This window comes from Aedes aegypti, chromosome 2 (genome assembly GCF_002204515.2).
Source record: "Aedes aegypti strain LVP_AGWG chromosome 2, AaegL5.0 Primary Assembly, whole genome shotgun sequence".
NCBI lineage: Eukaryota > Metazoa > Arthropoda > Insecta > Diptera > Culicidae > Aedes > Aedes aegypti.
The window spans coordinates 110,066,101-110,088,034 of record NC_035108.1 but is presented as its reverse complement, the minus strand read 5'-3'; the positions used below and the strand labels follow the sequence as shown (position 1 = coordinate 110,088,034).

Here is a 21,934-nt window from a genome sequence, read left to right as displayed (position 1 = left end):
CTGCAGATTGCCTTTTGGGTAATGCAATGCCCCAGACATTTTTCAAGAAATTCTTCAATCAATCATTTTGAAAGGCTGCAAAGGAACGGTAAATTACTCGGATGATGTTTTAATTCACGGAAAAACAAAACAAGAGCATGACGAAAATTTAGCAGAGGTGATGAAACGGCTGGAGAATCATAACGTAAGGATCAATCTATCAAAATGTGCTATTGGACAAAAATCTGTAAGATTTTTGGGTTTCAGGCTTTCTGAAAATGGTTGGCAAATTGAAGACGACAAAATTAGAGCAATACAAAATTTTCGGGCTCCCCAATCCTTGGCGAAAGTCAAAAGTTTTCTTGGATTAATCACTTTCATTGAAAAGTTCATCCATCAAAGAGCGGATAAGACAAGGCGTCTACGCGAACTGGCAAATGGTGATGTTTTCTACTGGAATCAAGAATTGGAGGATGAATTTCAAAATCTAAAGCACAAGGCATGGAAGGGAATCAATACGCTGGGATATTTCAGTTAGGGAGATCACACTGAATTGTATGTTGATGCATCTCCGAATGGTTTAGGTAATTATATATATATTTATACAGTTTGTTTAATTAATTTTAAAAGAATAATTGCATCACAGGTGCCGTTCTCGTTCAGTTTGATGGTGAATCAAAACCTCGGGCTATAGCCTGTGCTTCAAAATCTCTTACGAACGCAGAAAAAAAGTATCCACACACCCAGAAGGAATCCTTGGCTATGGTATGGGGTGTGGAAAGATTTTCTATGTATTTACTTGGAGAATTCTTTACCATACGATCAGACGCAGAGTCCAATGAATTCATTTTCAATAGCAGGCACAGAATAGGCAGACGTGCTGTTTCGCGGGCAGGAAGTTGGGTTTTGCGACTTCAGCCGTACGATTTTGAAGTTGAGTGTATTCCAGGATCATTGAATATAGCTAACGCATTGTCAAGATTAGTTGAAGAAAGTAGACCAGCAGAGCCTTTCGACGATTCATTCGAGAAACATCTATTGTACAAATTGGATGCCGGAATCATGGATTTATCATGGGATGAGATCGAGAGAATTTCAGAAACTGATATGGAGTTGTCCAAAGTACGTTGTTCCCTGGATGTTGGAGTGTGGCAGTCTGGTTTACAACGTTATGAGGTACAAGCAGCAAACTTACGTTTTTAGGAAGCTTAGTTTTCAAAGATGATCGTATAATAGTACCTGAGCAACTGAGGTTCAAAGTTCTATAATCAGCACATCAAGGCCACGTTGGTATAGCGTCAACAAAAAGGATTCTTAGAGAATATTTTTGGTGGCCAGGTATGAGCACCGAGGCAGAAAATTTCGTGAAGAAATGCTCAACATGCTTACAAATTTCGAGAAAAAATCCACCCATTCCATTATCCACCAGGAAGCTGCCACAGGGGCCTTGGGAAATATTACAAATAGATTTTTTTACTGCTAAAGACTTTGGACAAGGCGAATTCCTAGTTATCGTTGATACATATTCAAGGTAATACTATTTCATTGGAACAATTAAGGATTTTACTGTAGAGAGTATGTACAACTTATGAATTTGTTCTATATACCTACATGTGATAGAAATGGACAAAATGGATGCTGATCGGACTAATGAAGCACTGAACAAAGTATTTCTGGTGTGGGGATACCCTTTTGTCATCCAAAGTGACAATGGTCCGCCTTTTCAAAGCGAAAAATTTATTTCGAACTGGGAAAACAGAGGAGTCAAAATAACGAAATCGATACCATTAAGTCCTCAATCCAATGGAGCAGTAGAGCGGCAAAACAAAGGAATCAAAGAAGCTTTGGTAGCAGCAAAGTTGGATAATGTCAACTGGAGAAGTGCATTGGACAAATACGTTCATATTCATAACAAAGTTAGACCCATTGCAAACCTTGGTGTTACGCCGTTCGAACTACTGGTTGGATGGAAGTTTAGGGGAACATACCCCTGCCTCTGGGACAGCTCTTCACGAACTCCAATTGACAGAGCGGAAATCAAAGAGAAAGACGATTTATACAAATTTAAAACTAAACAGTATGCAGATTGGAAAAGAGGAGTGAAAGATTCAGATGTTACAGTCGGAGACAATGTGTTGTTGGCACTTCATAAAAAAGGTCAAATCGGATCCAACTTTTGGTGCTGAAAAGTATACGGTAATTGCGCGAGAAGGAGCAAAAGTGGTGATCAGGAGCGACCGTGGAGTGCAATTTTCAAGAAACGTCCAGGATGTGAAAAAAATCTTTCAAGAGACACTGTTACAAGAAAACGATTCAAATGGACACATTACAGAGAACTCAAGTAGCAAACCAACCGACAGCAAAGAGGATGTCATTATGGGAAGTGGTCCAGCAAATTTAAGAGAAAGGCCAAGGAGAGATATTGTTAAACCAAATAGATTTAAAGATATGCATTTATATACCATTTTTGAGTAAGAGTGGAGATGGGAAGCAATGTTGTACCAGATAGAGTATCAGTAATAATAGTAAATAAGATATTCAGAATAAAAAATCTAATATATATAGATGAAAAAAGAAAATAGAAATAAAATAGACTTAGTGAAAAGATATTACTTTGAATTTCATACAAAACAAAGAAGCCTGAGAAAATAGGAATCAATCAAGGATGCTTTGAAGAATCGAATGTTTCACCGAAAGTCAGTCTTACAACGAATCTGGAAGAGTACTGACGGATAATTTAAAGCAGACAATTTTGGAGAAGAAGAGAAGACGAGCAGAAAATAGTAGGAATGGATGATTTGGATACCCCCGGACTCAACAGGAGCGTGACGTAGTTTGTGCATGACCCCTTACATGAAATTTAAACTATGATTTGTCAAACTTTTTTGTGCTCTAATACACCAGGTATGCAAAATATGACTTTAACTTTCATTTCAGATATCTTTTAGTTGAAATTGCATGATAAAATTAGGATTAGATCTATTTTTCCAACATGCTTGCAGTCTCCATACAAAATTCTTCATTTCTTTTATATGACAAAATACAGTACTGTTCGAGACCAGCAAAAAACAACTTTTGAGCATCGAAAGTATTATTAACTTTATTGATAATAATTGTTATACACATGAAATTTGGCAAACAGTTGAATGACTGGTGTAGGTATAAGCGATACACGCTAGAAAAATTACACCGTGATGAAATTCCCAGTATATTTGTAGAACTTACATATTTCAAAACAAAACAAAAAAATCTCCACAGATTTGTTTAAAATACTGAAACAACGCTTCTACTCCTATATAAAAATGTAAAGTAAAAAAAATATAACTGCCATGTAAAATTTGTAACATACGCTCTGTTCAATTTTTCATGCGTGTTTGTTTTCACGCTGTCTGAAAAAATAGAAAAATAAAAAAAAACTCGCGAGCTTAAAATTTTTGCTCCTACTAGTTTGCATTCGTTTTTTTCAACCAACGTGATGTTAGAACCGAATCCGGAACTGCTGGAGTAACGGAAGATAAACTTTTTCGTCCTCGACGAAATCGTTCGGAATCATCCAAGCAGGGGAACGAGTATAAATCGAATTCGAACCGGAGAAAGAAGTGATGGTCACCGTGCCGATCAAGCTCGCTGCATTCATATTGCACCTAATCACACCCAGTGTCTAGTGTTCCTAATTACGGTCTTAATTACAGACCGGGAAATTCCTGTGTTAATACAAAAATTGTGTAAAATGTTGGGAAGGAATTTAGTGATGAAAAATAATCTTTTTATAAAAGACAATTCTACCTTCATTATTTTCCTTTTATAACGAATAATGAAACAAGAGGAACATGTGGACTGAATCATTTCAAACAAGAAAAATGATTAGGGTAGGTGTACAGTTATGGAAATGATGGTTCTCTATTTCGCCATACGCGATAATTTGATTATTTTTAAATTTTTAATCATTCTGTGTGTTTTAGTAGTTTAATATCAAATATATCTTGATGTTAAAAATATTAAAAATGTGAATGTTTTCGAGAAAACACGTATGGCCAAATAGGGAACCACTATTGCCATAACTGGTACACTTTCCCTATGTATTTTTAATTGAAATGAGTTTTTCCACACGTACCTACTTATTTCATTGCCTCTTCTTAGAAATATCCCCGTAGATTGGTTAATTGTCTAAATGTAATATAACAGTTCGGCATACAGTTAAAATACCATGAAGTACCATAAACCTATAATTACCCATACATTATTTGCTTTAAAAAAATATGGTTTAACAATTTCTTAACTGATTGCCTTACATTGAATTTGGCAAAAAATGGATGGTTTACGTACCTTTTGCAAACCATCCACTACAAATTTTGTTCGAGAAAATCGTCGTTTTTGAATGGTTACATAACTTAACCGCCTATTCCCCACATTGTTATTTGTCCATTTACCATTCAGCAAACTGTCGAAACAGTCCGCGGTAGTGTTGCTTTATTGTTATTTTAGATGTTGTAGGAAACTGGCTAGATATTGTCGTTCATGGTTGTGGATGGTTTGGGGAATAGTGCGAGTACGGTTCTGGTTTATGCGGGTAGTCATCGGCGACGCAAATGCGCAGATCGGGAAAGAAGATTTCTCCCGACCCGGCATTGGAACGGAAAGCTTTCATTCCGTTACCAATGATAATGGTCTGCGACTAGTAACCTTCGCTGGTGCTAGAAGGATGGCAATCAGCAGTACCTACTTCGCACGAAAGAATAACCGCAAACACACCTGGTGACGCTGGAGTGGCGATGCCTGCTCTCAAATAGACCACGTGGTGGTTGATGGGCAACATTTCTCAGATATCATGGAAGTCAGGACCTTCCGAGGCCCTAATATCGACTCGGATCATTATCTCGTTGTAGCTAAAATTCGGGCGCGGTTCCACAACAAACAGAACGCTGCGCTTCAATATACAACGCTTGTCGACTGATGGGGTAGCTGCACAGTACCACCAGCAGCTAGACGAGCAGTTGGGAAGAATCAACGTTGCTGGAGAAGTCGACAGCCTGTGGGACCCTATCCACGAAGCTGTGACAACAACGGCGCGGGAAGTGATTTTCTCTGGTCAACGACGAAGACGAAACGGCTGGTTCAATGAAGAGTGCCAGGGGTGACAGACATGAAGAATGTCGCCAGAAGCCGTATGCTTGTATGCTTTACCAGTCGATCCACCGAGTACTTCTGAAGGTATGGGAGGACGAAGAATTGCCCACTGGCTGGTTGGATGGCCTCATTTACCCTATCTACAAGAAAGGACACAGACTGGAGTGTGCCAAAATTACAGAGGAATTACCCTGCTGAATTTGGCGTACAAAATTATGTCGCGCATCCTGTTTAACAGACTGAGACCGCTCGAGGAGTCCTTCGTCGGCGAATACCAAGCTGGTTTTCGTGAGGGCCGTTCGACAACGGACCAGATGTTTAGCTTGCGAATGATCCTAGATAAATTCTGGGGGTATAACTTGCAGACTCACCGCAGACTCTGTTTATTGATTTCAAGGCGGCGTACGACTCAGTGAAAAGAAATTAGCTTTGGCAGATAATGTCTGAAAATGGTTTTCCGGCGAAACTAATTAGGCTGATACATGCTACGCTGGATGGTTCGAAATCAAGTGTTCGGAGCGCAGACGAGGTGTCAACCTCGTTCGTGACGTTAGACGGGTTGAAGCAGGGAGACGCACTTTCGAATTTACTGTTCAACATTGCACTCGTGGGTGCTATTAGGAGATCTGGCGTGCAGAGAAATGGCACTATTATCACAATGTCGCACATGCTCCTTGGCTTTGCGGACGATATAGACCGAATTGAAATCGATCGCAGGTTAGTGGAAGAGGCCTTCGATGGGGATTTGTTTGAAGAATTTGTTTACCTTGGAACACTATGTGACAACAACGTTTCCCGCGAAGTGAAAAGACGTGTTGCGGCTGCGAAAAAGGCCTTTCACGGACTACGTAATCAGCTTAGGTCCCACAGCTTGCAACCGGAACCAAATTCGTCCTGTATAAAACATTGATTCTTCCGGTGGCTCTCTACGGGCACGAAGCGTGGAAGTTGAAAGAGCCAGACCGGAAAGCTCTCGGTGTTTTCGAGCGTTAAGTGCTGCGGACAATACTCGGTGGGAAACTCGAAAATGGTGTGTGGCGCAGACGCATGAATCACGAGTTGTATCAAGTGTACAAAGATGTGAATATTATCAAGCGTGTAAAATACGGCAGACTTCAGTGGGCTGGTCACTTAGTGCGAATGTCGGAAGAAAGAATTGCGAAATTAATATTCAGCAGGGAACCAGGTAGAGGTCGGCGGCTTTGAGGAAGATCACGAATACGCTGGCTGTACGCAGTGGAAGAGGACCTGGCGACCCTAAACGTTCGGGACAACTGGAGAAGTTTCGCCCAAGACCGACGAAGATGGAGCTGTACAATACGCCCGGCAATGGCGTGACGCTACGCTGTAGCCATCGAGGTATCAAGGTAGGTACTATTTGCTTTTCGAATGTCCTTTATGTGCTATACAACTTTGCTGAAGACCGTTCCATTATAAATCGTCAGCATAATCAATGTTCCTGTTTTGAGGTGATGCTAAACTTTTTCAAGCCAGTCCGTATTTATGACGAGTAGTGTACATTTTAGAACACTATAACAGTTTATTTAAATGTTGGAACATGGCAAGGGACCCAAATAGGTTCAGCGTTCATCGTAACTGTTCTGCAAGATCATGCTGAGGGTCGTAGGTTTGAACACCACCATGAACAATTTTTTGACTTCCCATGGCATAGATTATCTTCCCGCTTGCCACACGATACACAATTGCGAAGAATTTGCCGGCTGAGCATACTGAAGTTTGCTTCAAGTGTTTCTGGAAGGGCCGAAAGTCGTGGAATTGCAATGGTCCCGACAGAAGTAAGCTGTGCAGAAAATGCGACACTGGAAGTCATAGGGCAAGTGATTGTAAGGAAATCGCTAAGTTTCTAATATGTGTCGACAGAGCAGACAACGGACACTTAAAGGGCGGACCCAAATGTCCTTGTGCCCGGAGTACTGGTATTCTAGCTATTGATTGTAGTTGATAGATTTCCTAAAGATTTATTTTGAATGGATATATAATTTTTCATATTATCGAAAGTCAGTTTTCTGTTTTGGGGTTACTTTGACAATGGAGTATAAATCGAACAAAATTAAATATATTACGTAACATTTATAGGGCATTGATATCTCTAGGCGTTTATCGTTGTATGGAAATTTCTGACCTAGATTGCAAAAATTGTCCCAGTTTGTGAAAATGCTTTTCGCTAAGAGATTTGAGACCATATTCAAGTTCTACGATAACTAGGCTGTCAAAGATAAGTGACCAACTATTCAAAACTACATCAAATAAAGGTCGTAAAACAGATTGTATGCGTTACGAAAATGCCAGAATCGTATCAATTTTGAATATTCGTATAGGGCAAAAGCTCCCTTAGTGGAGGTAGCTCTAGAGACTCGACGAGCGTATTACGAGATGAGTCATTCCGATCAATGTTACCCCGCTGATCAATGATACCCCGGATTACGGTAGTGTGTTTTGGCATGTTTCGCGCTAATAGGGCACTTGCAGCCTTTGTTTAGTGTGCCCAACGGGCCCTTTTGATTTTGCTGGGAAACGTTTCGTAACGTGTTTTTCGTTTCAAACCGTTACCCAGCAAAATCAAAGGGGGGCGTTGGGCACACTTTTGTTTGCTGCAAGCGCCCTATAAATGATCATCATATATATAAAATCTCAGAGTTGTCTGTCTGTCAGTAACGCTGTGAAATGTTCCATCGAAAAGTTTCATTGAGCACTACAACAGCAATTTAAGAGCACTACAACGGTGAATTTTAATATTAGAACATTACAATTGCAATTTGTATAGCACTTCAATAGCTATTTGACAGAATATTCTGAAGTTCTCTGGAACTTTGTTCATTTTAATTCGTAGAATATTCTCAAACTCTGCATCATTTGGTCAGTGACTAAAACGTAAACAAATCAACATCCAGCAAATTGTAATGCAGTCGAACTTGAATCGAGCTGAAGTTGAAAATGTGATACGGGTTTCTCCAGCTCCAACCTAAGTTCAAAAACGAGTTTGACATATGTAAGAACAAGATAAGTATGAATGAGATGAATGTGCGCCAAATATTCGAGTTTTATTAATTTTCAGTGAAGCCTCCATTAGTCGATGCTCCAGAACTCGATTTCGACTAATGGTTGCATACTTAAAGCAAAATGTTATGCTTAATACTATGATGATCCCCTAGAACAGTTTTCAAAAACATTCCTATTCCACAACTTTGATTTTAAAAAATGACAATGAATCATACTACACTGCACTGCTATTCAGGAAAATATGCTAGAATTTTTGGTAAGATTCTACTCTAACTCGTAGAATATTCTGGGACTTTTGAAATATTTCACAACAGAAGAAACACTACAACAGCATATAAGGTTACACTTATTTCAAATTAGAGGACTAAACAGCCTTGAGGCCATGTGCTCGATGGTGTATAACCAGAGCATAAATTTAGGCGATTTAGCGGTCATCAAAATCATGCGATTTGAAAGATTATACATAGTATTTCGGTTTAAAATTTTGTAGCACGTGGCTAGCCACGTCGGGAAAGCTAGTCATATATATAAAATCCCAGAGTTGTCTGTCTGTCAGTAACGCTTTGAAATGTTTCATCGAAATATATCATTGAGAACTACAACAGCAATTTATGAGCACTACAAAAGTAAATTTTAATGTTAGAACGCTAATTGCTAATTTTGGAGCACAACAACAGCTATTTCATTGCATATTCTAAAGTTTTCATGAGTTTTCTTTCCAATTCGTAGAATATTCCCGAACTTTTCATCTCTGTCAGTTTCGTTTTTAGAAACATGGTTGGTAACTAAAACGAAAACAAATCAACTTCAAACAGATTGTAGGTCGGTCGAATTTGAATCGGGTTAGGATCGAATATATGTTTCAGAACAGGTATCTCCAGTTCCAAGCTAGGTTCGAATTCGACAAAGCAAGATAAACAAGAAATAAGATGTATGTGCGCTTAATATTCGAGTCCTTTTTTTTCAATTCACAGTAAACCTCCATGACTCGATATCGACTCATGGAATCATACTAACTAAACAAATCCAAACAAAAATTTTGTTGGTTTTCTACAGCGTTCAATGATTCGATATTTCGATGGTACCTTTATTACAACTGTGATTTCAAAAGATGACAGTAAGTTTCAGAACATTGCGCCAGCTATTCAGTCGAATTTTTGATTGGTTTGGTTTGCTGCCGAAAGGTAATTTCTTGGCCTTTCTTGATCCGTGGGAAAATCCAGTGAGAAATCATCCAAGAAAGCGCTTTTATTCTGATCGCAGTAAGCAGTTGGAAAGAAATGTCAGTTAAATCGTAAGTCGCTGTAGAATATTTGTGCAAGGAATCGACTAGAAATTTTTGGTGCGATTTATTTCCAGCAACAAATTAGGCTTAATTCATAGAATCTTCTGGAAGTTTTGAAATGATTCACAACCTAGAACATAACAACAGCATGAAGACCACGTGCTCTATGGAGTATGCTCAGAGCATACATTTAGGAGAATTTACGGTCATTAGTTTTATGTGTGTTGATGTCGGGTCATGCTAATAAAACTATAACAATTATCGTCTACCTCTTACATCTCCACTAGGACGGAGTCCGCTTCTCAGCTTATTATTCATGAACCACTTTCACAGGTTTTATCAGAGAAATGTAGTTGTCCAGGTTATCATTTTGCATTTGGACACAGAACTTATCAATTGTTATAAGCTTAGACATAGCACATAGCTTTGAAAATTCGTTGGATCGTGGCTAGCCACGATGGGTAAGCTGGTCATATATATAAAACCCCAGAGTTGTCTGTCTGTCAGTAACGCTTTGAAATGTTTCGTCGAAAAGTTTCGTTGTGCACTACAACAGCAATTTAAGAGCACTACAACGGTTCATTTTAATATTAGAACATTACAATTGCAAGTACTGCAATAGCTCTTTGGCAGAATATTCTAGAGTTTTCTGGAACTTTATTCATTCCAATTCGTAGAATATACTCGAACTTTCATCATTGTCGTCTGATTTGAACTTTGGTTGGTGATCAAAACGTCAATAAATCAACTTCAAGCAAATTGCAGTTCAGTCGAACTTGAATCGGATGTGAGTTGAAAATGTTAAACGGTTTCTCCAGTTCCATCACAGGTTCAAAAACGAGTTCGACATATGTAAAAGCAGGATAAACATAAATGAGACGAATGTGCGCCAAATATTCGAGTTTTATTAATTTACATTGAAACCTCCAAGAGTCGATGCTCAATGACTCGATATCGACTCATGGATGCAAACTTAATGCAACATTTTATGCTTCTATGATGATTACTTAAAACATTCCTGTTCCATGACATGGTATTTCTCTGAGTCGATGGTCTTTTCACAACTGTAATTTTGAAAAATGACAATGAATCATACTACACTACAACAGCTATTTAAGAAGATATGCTAGATTTTTTGGTACGATTCTACTCCCCAATTCGTAGAATCTTCTGGAACTTTTGAAATATTTCACAACATAAGAAACACTAGAACAGCATATAAGGCTATAATTATTTCAGATTAGAACACTACAGCAATATTGAGGCCACGTGCTCGATGGATGCCTGAGCATAAATTTAGGCGATTTTGAAGTCATCAGTATCATGCGATTTGAGAGATTATAGGTAGTTTTTCGCATTAGGCTGTGAACCGTTTCACCAATTAGTTCAACTATTAGTTAAAATTTGACATTTCGATAGTTATTTTCCCTCAAATGGTTAAATTGAACTTCACGGTCAACCCATTTGAGCTTTGACAATCGAGTAGTTTTTTTCTGAATAAAGTTGACAGAGGGTTAGGAAAATAACTTTCGAACTGTCAAGTTTAATCATACTTCAGAGCAGGGTTACTTTCAACCGGAGGGGAAATAACTATCGAGCTGTCAAATTTAAGTAAAAGTTAAACGAATCGGTGAAACGGCTCACACCCTTAAAATTTCGTTGAATCGTGGTTAGCCACGTCGGGTAAGCTACTCATATAAATAAAATCCCAGAGTTGTCTGTTTGTCAGTAACGCTTTGAAATGTTTCGTAGAGCACTACAATAGCAATTTAAGAGCACTACAACGGTCATAATATTAGACCATTACAATTGCAATTCGTGGAGTACTACAATAGCTCTTTGACAGAATATTCTGGAGTTTTCTGGAACATTGTTCATTCCAATTCGTAGAATATGTATTCTCGAACCTTTCACCATTGTCGTCTGTTTAGAAATCAACTTCAAGCAAGTTGTAATTCGGTCGAATTTGAATCGGGTTGGAGTTAAAAATGTGAAACGGTTTTCTCCAGTTCCAACTCAGGTTCAAAAACGAGTTCGATATATGTAAAAGCAAGATAAACTTGAATGAGATGAATGTGCGCCAAATATTCCAGTTTTATTATTCTACATTGAAACCTCCATGAGTCGATGTTCAATGACTCGATATCGATTCATGGATGCATACTTAGAGCATAATTTTATGCTTACTTTTATTATCCCTTAAAAACAGCTTACCAAAACATTCCAGTTCCATGACTCAATATTTCCCTGAATCTATCATATATATAAAATCCCAGAGTTGTCTGTCTGTCAGTAACGCTCTGAAATATTTCATCGATGAGCACTACAACAGTAATTTAAGAGCACTACAACGGCCGATTTTAATATAAGAACATTGCAATTGCAAATTGTGGAGCACTACAATAGTTCATTGACAGAATATTCTGGAGTTTTCTGGAACTTTGTTCATTCCAATTCGTAGAATATTCTCGAACATTTCATCATTGTCGTCTGTTTCGGAATTTGGTTGGTGATCAAAACGTGAACAAATCAACTTCATACAAATTGCAATTCGATCGAACTTGAGTCTGGTGTAAGTTGAAAATGTGAAACGGGTTTCTCGAGTTCCATCTTAGGTTCAAAAACGAGTTCGACATATGTAAAAGTAAGATAAACATGAATGAGATGAATGTGCACCAAATATTCGAGTTTTATTAATTTACAGTGAAACCTCCAAGAGTCGATGCTCAATGACACGATATCGACACACGGATGCATACTTAAAAAAAAATGTTATGCTTACTATGATGATCCCTTAAAACATTCCTATACCATGACTCGGTATTTCTCTGAGTCGATGGTCTTTTCACAACTGTGATTTGGAAAAATTACAATGAATCATACTACACTATATTTGGGAGGATATGTTAGATTTTTTGGTACGATTTTGCTCTCTAATTCATAGTATCTTCTGGAACTTTTGAAATATTTCACAACATAAGAAACACTACAACAGCATAAAAGGCTTTACTTATTTCATATTAGAACACTACAACAGTATTGAGGCCACGTGCTCGATGGAGTATTACCTGAGCATAAATTAAGGCGATTTTGAGGTTATCAAAATCATGCGATTTGAAAGATTATACGTAGCTTTTCGCTTTAAAATTTTGTTGGAACGTGGCTAGCCACGTCGGGTAAGCTAGTAGGCAAATATTTTCGAAGCTAAACGATCACTCCGACATCTGGTGGCTAGTAGGAGAACCGACAAAAAAGAGGTTGGATTGAGAACGTGCCGTGTGCTGCATAGGAAGGAACACACAATATACAATTTTTCTCAAAATAGTTATTTAGTAGACGATCAGAGATCATTGAAAAACAAAATAAACTTTTGATCCTTCGAAAATGTACAGATCCGGTCAGTGCTCTTGTACGATTAGTGGGATAAAATTGGAAAATTTGTGTTTGGCAACATAGGTTATAAACTTCCGGATTCTTTGTTAGTGGTTTAATTTGTTGTGGAATCACGCGTATCGCAAGAATAGTGGTACAAAATTATTATGCCAATGGAAAATAGTTCAATAATCGATTGATTATGACCTAATTTTTGGGTTGAAAAATTGAATTTTGGACGTAAACAAACGTTTTCAGTGACATTTCTCTCGTTCTTCCTCAGCGACCTCTATGACGGTGGCGCATTTGCCTATGGTCTTTTCACCACAACTGGGAATTTGGAAAATGACAATGACATCATCTATACGGGAGAATATGCCCTATGAAGCCTCAAATGTTATCGATTCAAATGAAAATAGCTCTTACATGAAGTGTCATACCAATATTCTTTAGTTTTGCATTCGTTTTGCTTAACCGATTAACAGAAATTATGATATTTCGTTTAGTATGCGGTGGGTTGCCGCAAATTGGGCAGAACTCATTCGCGATGTCGGCTAACATACATGTGCCACAGTAAGGCCTGTGGTCACATGGCTGTAGGGTAACGGCGGCGGGTTTCGCACATGTCACACATTCTAGAGCAGAAGAGAAACAATAAGGTAATAAAGAGCATATGATTAACCAAAATAAGAATTAAGAATAATTACCATCCAATGCTGACACCGTCTCTATCGCCGGTAGCGGAAAACAACCAATCTAACGGTTTTTTTTTCGATTGAGTGTCAAAAGAAACTTCTCAATCTCGCCGACTATGTCAAAAATTCGCGATTGTTGGGTCACGAAATTTTGACGCGCGTTTTGCTCCCGCCCATATGGAAGATTTTGCGCCAGACTGATTTTAGCAGAAATCGTTTTCGCCAGTCCTTTATTTTTTTCTGAAATTAGTAGAAAAATGTATTAATGTACAAATAGAAAAGTGATATATGAATCGTATACATACCTACAAATAACCACGAGCTCGGCGATTCCCCGATCTCTCTTAGCATTTTGGCATGGTACGACTCCGCCGCGTTATTTGAGGATGTGCCTACCCTGTATGCTGAATATACATGGTGAGGCACATTGCTCAACCACTGCGAACGGAGGTACTGCTCAAATGCTGCCCCCTTAGTGTTATCGTTGATATTTTTCCGGATATGCTTCATAACAAAGTTAATGCCTTGCGGTATTTTCTCCGCAGGCAAGTGCGGAAGCTGCAGTACAATACGGTATACACCATATTTCCGCTGCAGTCCACACTTGCATACCATATGTCGTTTCATGATGTTATTTTTCGAAGAAATATGATAGTGATCGTTTCGGTCTAGGGCTGTCCTCCTAGTTTAAGGGCCCCGAAGGCCTTTAGGTGTTCGCCGATGGTTCCCGAGCGGACGCTTGAGATTTGAGTCCATGCGACGTACATGGGCCCAATGATATAAGGTGGGACTGTCGCTTGGTTGGCCACTACGAATTTCCACCATGAGTGTGGAAGCATGTCTCCCGGTTCCGCCGCCCGCTGCATCCCTTCTATAACTCCTGCCTCGCTCATCAGCTCTAAGTCAAGGGACCCTGCAGCCGATTGCTCCTCTAGTCCTGCTCGAGCTCCTTCGGGGGCCATGACACTCCCCGGGCGGTAAAACTCTGGCTGGAGGTTATACCGCGAGCCCCTGACATAGTTCACGACGGCCGCATTGGCAATCGTGTCTGCCAAGATAACATCGCCCACCATTCTCGCATTTATTGATCGCACCCTGAGATTCGCACAGCCTATAGCGTGCACGAATATGTGCAGGTTGGGGTTGGCTGTCGCTGAATAGGGACTTTTTGTGCACAACCTCATACTTGCTACATATGGCGTGTACGAATCTCTCTGGTCGATCTCTCATTGCCTATAATTTAAAACATTTATCAGTTGTCAATACTACACCGGTGATAAAAGGTGAGAATAGGTAGAATCTGGTAGGTAGGACGTTTTATCCATAATTACTAACCTGTTTGTAATGAAACAGACAGCCTCCATGTGTTGCCTGAGTGAAACAGTACCGCATGCGTTCATTAATGCATTTTCGAAGTCAGTAACATTTGGTACTCACTACATCCACTGTTGGTGGAAGTAATCTGGCCATTTTTTGTAAAATTTGTATGTACTGTTGCGTTGTTGGTTGTTTTTGTTTTCTCCGCCGGAGTAAGTGTTCGGTTTACGCGTTTTGATGGGCAGTGCGATTTGAAGGCCAAGCATGCACGTTGGGTAAGCTAGTTGTTCTATAATATTATACACTAGCTTACTCAAATTGGTTAGAAATGTTACCAACGGTATTTGAAAGCCAGAATCTACTTATGACCTTTCTAAGATTGATTATATCTATGTTTGAATGCGAAATGGAAACTTAAGCAAGGAAATTACTCTGCATAAATGGTTATAAATTTGTTAACATTACTCGATATCGACATACGCATTGACCTGATTCTGTTTTTGGAAGGGTTTTTGTTACACGGCCGTGCAAAATAAGTTTCCATGCAATTTTTTCCGCCAAAACCTTATTTTTGCATAAAACGTCGAGAATCTCTGTTCCTATTTTGGACGGTTTTTGAAATTTTGAACTGAAAACTTTTTTTGCACGGTACGCTTCCCCCGTGTAAAAACAGATTCGGATGTAACTGACTGCAAAGAGCCTAAATTTATGTTATTACCATACTCAATTTAGCTCGTTGCTTGAATGCTGTTATAAGGTTCTGATGTAAATTACAGCCTACATTGCTTTTATAGTGTTTCTTCTGCTATAAGAGAATTATATTCAAACAAGCCTACCCAACGTGGCTAGCCACGTTCCAACGGAATTTTATAGCGAAGAGCTATGCATAATCTTTCAAAGCGCATGACGCTAATGACGGCAAAAGCGCCTAAATTTATGATTCGACCTTACTTCATGGGAGCACGTGGCCTTAATGCTGTTGTAATGTTCAAATCTGAAAGTCTTGAATGCTGTTGTAGTGTTTCATCTATTGTGAAACATTTCGAAGCTCCAGTAGATTCTATGAATTGAGAAGTAGAATCTTGCTGAAACTTCAACAATATCCAGCTGAATAGTTGTTGCAATGCTATATAATTTATTATCAACTTGCAAAATCACAGTTGTGATGAAGTGACCATCGACTCCTGTAAGTAGCGAGTCATGGAACGGGAAAAGTTTGGAAAAATGTTCCAAAGGAGTATAAAAGTACCGTAAAACGGGGTAACTTTGATAATGCGGGTAACTTTGATAATGCGAGACTCTTAACATACCAAACGAAATAACAAAGTTCCTATTAATCTGTTAAGCAAAACGAATGCAAAAGTAAAGAGTATTAGTATGACACTTCATGTTAAAGCTGTTTCCGTTGGAATCAAGTACATTTGAGGATTTATATGCAAATATGGAAAATTTATAAGATTTTAGCAATTTTGAAATGCTCTCAAACAATCGCTTCTACGATCACTATTTGATGAAGTCATAATGAATTCGTCACTTATACTTGACAGCCTAGTTATAGTAGAACTCGAATTCGGTCTCAAAACTATTAGCGAATACTATTTTTACAAACTGGGGCCATTTTTGTAATCTAAGTCAGAAATGTCCATATAGCGTTAAACGCCTAAAGATATGCAACGCCCTACAAATGTACGTTATTCATTCAATTTTGTTCGAGTGATACTTCATTATCAAAGTTACCCCAAAACAGAAAACCGACTTTCGATTATATGAAAAATTATATATCCATTAAGAATAAATCTTTTGGAAATCTATTAACTGGAATCGATGGTTAGGATACCAGTACTTGTTTTAAAAATATGAATTAAAATTTTTTGAAACAACATGCATAAATATTCAAGTTTTCTTCGAAAAAACTATCAAAGTTACCCCGTTTTACGGTAACATTAAAATTTGGTTTTTAGTATGCATTCATGAGACGATATCAAGTTATTGAACATCGGCTCATGGTCCGTTCTGAATCTTATTTTCAACACCTGCCCGATTCCAATTCGACCGCACTACAATCAGCTTGAAGTTGGTTTGTTTACCTTTTAATCACCGACCAAGTTCCTACTACACTGTAAAAATCAATGTTCCAGAAAACTCTTAAATATGCTGTTGTAGTGCTCCTCAATTTGTAATTGTAATGTTCTAATATCAAAATTAACTTATAATGATTTATGATTGCTGTTGTAGTGCTCAATGAAACTTTTCGGTGAAACATTTCAAAGCGTTACTGACAGACAACTCTGGGATTTTAAATATATGACTAGAATACCCAACGTGGCTAGCCACGTTCCAACGAAATTTGGAAGCGAAAAAGTGTTTGACCTTCCATCGTTTGATAATTTCTATGTTCGAATGCAAAATGATAGCTTGGGCAAGTAAATGTATCTTTTAAAAACTGTGTAAATACTCAAACAACACAAAGCTGAGGAAAAGTCTCCGATCTTGGGAAGATGTGATGTCAAGGAAGTGGTTATAATTTTATTTAACTTCACCCGATATCGACACACGCATGGCATAAATGACAGCAAAATCGCCTAAATTTATACTAAGAGGTCTCCATGGAGTCAGCTTCCCGAATGCTGTTGTGATGTTCCGATCTCAAATAATCGCAACATAAAATGCTGTAGTAATGGTTCTTCTACTGTGCAATATTTCTAAAGTTCCAGAACTTTCCACGAATGGAAGGGTCACGCAAAGTTCTCGAATATTGTGATGAATATTTGCTGTAGCGTTTGTCAATATATTGTCATGTTTGAAAATAACGATTTGAATGGTCTCACATGAAAATAAACTATTTTGTTGCTCTCTTTCGGTAAATTACATACATACAACTCTGAGATTATTTAAATTATCTCCCGATGATTTGTCTCCTATGCGATTATTAGAAATAAATGTGTATTATTAAAGAAATTTCTGAAACCTTTACTCGGAAAAATGGAAGTGGAAATAGTATCCTTAAATTTACAATATTTGGCGCTTTTTTTACAAATAATTAGTTCGGGAACATTCCATGAATTGGGAACAATGTTCCAGAATATTCTCGAATGATGTTGTAGTGTTCTTAAATTACTGTTGTAGCGCCTAATGATACATTTCGGTGAAACATTTCAAAGCGTTACTGACAGACAGACAGTTTTGAAAAGCTGTTGTTGCGCTCTATAATTTATATCGTAGCGCTCAATGACACATTTCGGTAAAACATTTCACAGCGTTACTGAATCTCATGGTATACAAATTATGGGAGTGCACAAGTTGGCTCTTTGTGATAGTTTTAGAAATTTGGTTTTATATCAAGCTACAAAATTACCTTGAAAATCACTCAAAATAGCAACGAAAACAGCGAAAAATGTTTTATTCGTTTTTCACGAAACCACCTAACAATATTTAAAGAGAAGCATTTTTGTCCGTGTTCTATTATCTCGTACGAAAAAATGCATCCTAAAGCACACCGTGACGCGTTCTGTCCCATATGGGGAAATTTCCCCAGTTCCCCTACTTGCAACAGTATATCTCTATAGAAAAAAAGAAAGCGAAGCTATTCCAACCAAGTGACATGAATCGCAACATTGCTGATTATTTTTCGAGGGCAACAGCTACTGCATTGTTCAAAAGGTTAAGGGTGTTATGAATGAATGTAATTGGTTTATAAAAATATTAGTTTCAACCAGGTTGACTTTGTACTAAGCTCAATTTACAAGCGTCGAAAATCTGTGACAGAAAATCGCACGCAGAGTTAGTAGATGTAAGTGGTTTCTCAAGACTGGTAGCTATTTTTTAAGGCCCAAACGCAAATAGGATTCACACCATCTCGACTGAGCTGTCAACGAATGAAAATGAACCAACACTGAGTCGACAAGCATGGTATAGTTCATGCTGGCGAACCGGTTCCGCGTTCCGTTGCCGTTCCGCTATCATTGTGTTTGGGCCTTTAACTGGAAATAGTAAATTAGAACCTCTATTACTAGGACACACCGTTATCATTTTATTTTGATCAGAGCTTTATCGTACCGTAAAACGGGGTAACTTTGTTAATGCGGGTAACGTTGATAGTGCGAAACCCACAACATATTAAACCAAATAACGAAGTTTCTGTTAATCAGTTAAGCAAAACGAATGCCAAAGTAAAGAGTATTAGTATGACACTTCATGTCAAAGCTATTTTCATTGGAATCAAGTGCATTTGAGGCTTTTTATACGAATATTAAAAATTGACACATTTTAGCATTTTCGAAACACTTACAAATAATCTGTTCTACGATCACTATTTGATGTAGTTTTGACTAGTTGGTCACTTATCTTTGACAGCCTAGTTATCATAGAACTTGAATATGGTCTCAAATCTCTTAGCGAAAAGCATTTTCACAAACTGGGATCACTCTTGCAATCTAAGTCAGAAATTTTTATGTAACGTTAAACGCCTAGAGGTATGCAATACCTTATAAATGTTTCATAATTCATATTTTCATAAATTCATATCAATGTTTTTTATTCATTCATTTGTTTTCGATTTACACTCAATTATCAAAGTTAACCTAAAACAGAAAACCGACTTTCGATTATATGAAAAGTTGTATATCCATTCAAAATAAATCTTTTGGCAATCTATCAACTGCAATCAATAGCTAGGATGCCAGTACTTGTTTTAAAAATATAAATTATAATTCTTTGAAACAGCATGCATAATTATTCAAGTTTTTTTTTTCGAAAAACTACCAAAGTTACCCCGTTTTACGATAGTTTCATTCCATAATTTGCTTCTCATCTCCATTATGCGTTAACATTTTATTGTAGTCAGTCATGAGCTTGATTCTTCTTTCTGCAATGTCGTAAACAGCTTTGAGCTTGCTGACGAACATAATGCCTTTCTTGAAATCTTTGCAAGTTTGCCACTGATCTGGATTTAAAGAAACAAAAGTTTTCGGGATGCCGTACTGTTTGAACATCGTAATGGATTTTGCATTGATAAAGTCTCCTATTTCTAGATTTTATAACCATTAGACATCCTTACTCACTAATTTCTTAACTTGACTGCTTAGAATCATCAGAATTGCTGTCATCAAAAACGGCTAAAGCAGATGTTTCTGGAGTCAAATACCACAAATGGTTACGTGCACGGTGGAACGGTCTAAAATTTTACAAGCGTCAATCACTACAACCAGTCTTGGAGTCATTATGTCCTTGCGAGTACGTTTAAGACCTGACTTCCTTACAGGCAAAACATAATCACTGCTTGCTTCGGTCCCATTTCATTATCTTTTGATTCGAGTTCTTTTGAATTCATATGGAAATCTACACTACACAAGAGGTTTTAAACAGATTCTTTTGGTTTAGTATCGAAGTAATTTTCGCAGTAGATCATTTGTGTGCCATAGCAACATACCTGTTGAGTCGTATCGCCCTTTTCGCCTGCCAGCGATGACAGCGCCCTACTGATAATACCAACTTGCTGCGCACATCCTCCGATAGACACCGACCTCACAGAAGCGCTGGAGCCAATCTTTCCGAAACCATATCGAAACGGCAGATCTCCACACTCCGACCAAGATCCTCCCCTTCGCACGGCACCCGGAACTGTCCGTACAATCCTCAACATTTTGTCGTGCTATGGGTTGTTCTGAAAAAAAAATCACAAAATTTCACTTTTTAGCCGGCGACCAGACACAGAAACATGTTTTTGTTTTGCTAGACTGATAATGACTGATGATTGCGTCGTATGCGAAGTGTATTCCAATTGGAAAGCAGAAGGTTGAGAGTTGAGAGAGCAGAGAGTAAATCCTATATGAATTCTGGAAGCTTTTGAATTGTTCGGCATTGTAGGCGACGCTTCACGGAGTAGCATGTGCTCGCTTCAAATTTTGCAAATAAGAATATATGTACATGTGCGTACTCATATCAAGTAGCATTTAGTATACGAACACCAGTAAGGCGTTAGCGAGAATGACACAGATAAAACCTAAAACAATAATTTGCAATTGATCAACAGGTGGGACATATGCCGAGTCATTACGTTGCGAAATGAATGAATCAAAACTAGCCTATGGGAGGGTCTTGCAAACTTAGTATTCATACGATTAAATATTTACGTCTGATAAGAACGATTCAATAGTTGATGGGAGAGATTTGTCATTTCTACAATCGCAATTTTGATAGGGCCAATTCAAGGCCGTATCGGAAATGATTGTTTGAGTTCGCTCCATATGTTCACCGAAACGTGATTGATGGATTCATGCATATTAGATTTACTATAGTACTCACAAAACTAGAACAGCATTAGGCTTCCAACGACAACGCTCAACAAGCTCGATAAAACAGCTGATGCTGTTCAGCTTCAACAACGAATGCAAAAGTAAACCAAATCACTTTTTCAACCGGTTCTTAGTGTTAACGTGTGCACCGTACGAATTCTAGAGTGAAACTGCGAACCGTGTACTCGTTTCATCAATTCTCGTCTATCAATCATATTTCGTTACGTTTCAAGAGAGTATTCCGACGCTTACCAATACACCGTCATCGCACAACTTTGAGTGCGCCTAAAAGTTGACTTCCTGCGTTATGTCGTCACAGTGGCGGTGTAAACGCAAATTTTTAGTTGCCAGCAACGTAAAATAGCATTGTACAGCACAACGATGAGATGGATAATATTGTTCAAGAATCATAATATACGATAGTTGACACTCATGACTTTCAGTTACTCTACTTAATCTATGCTATCGTTGTTAAAGCGGGAACTGGCTAGCCTTCAACGTTCAGTAAACTAAGCATTTCTCCACTGCTGTGCCATTCAGGTGTTCGTCGAAGCGTTGCTTCCACTTTCTGATCACATTTTTGCGTCAAGGTACTTTTATCCTCAACCCTACATTTCTGCTTATCAATTGGATGGTTCATGACTGAGAATAGGATACAGCTGGCTTGGATTGCGAAGTTCCCAAAACTTTACGTATTTTCGGCCGTTTTGCTCTTTTCGACATAAAGATGTCAACTTTTAGCTCTCAGCCGAGAAGTTAATTTTGTCTTAGTTGGGACGAACTACTTACCAAGTGATCGTCGATCTAAGGTTTAATCCTTGTAATATAGTACGCTCACGGTCATT

At 38.3% G+C, this 21,934-nt stretch overlaps 1 protein-coding gene across 3 annotated transcripts in view; it reads right to left on the bottom strand.

The window, feature by feature from the left end:
• Positions 1-21,271, bottom strand: part of LOC5567757 (molybdenum cofactor biosynthesis protein 1) — a 76,944-nt gene extending 55,673 nt beyond the window's left edge. Inside the window, exons 1-2 of one of the 3 annotated variants that reach the window (XR_002499906.1) lie at positions 21,100-21,271; positions 20,225-20,458 (exon numbers count right to left, since the gene is read on the bottom strand). Coding sequence is in view for 2 of the 3 variants with exons in the window: in XM_021841914.1 (XP_021697606.1) it covers positions 20,225-20,437 (213 nt within the window). In the remaining variant the exon portion in view is untranslated. Of the gene's footprint in view, positions 1-20,224; positions 20,553-21,099 lie in introns of those variants that run through there. The other 2 variants (XM_021841914.1, XM_001657604.2) reach the window with 2 other exon arrangements.
• Positions 21,272-21,934: the final 663 nt, after the last annotated feature.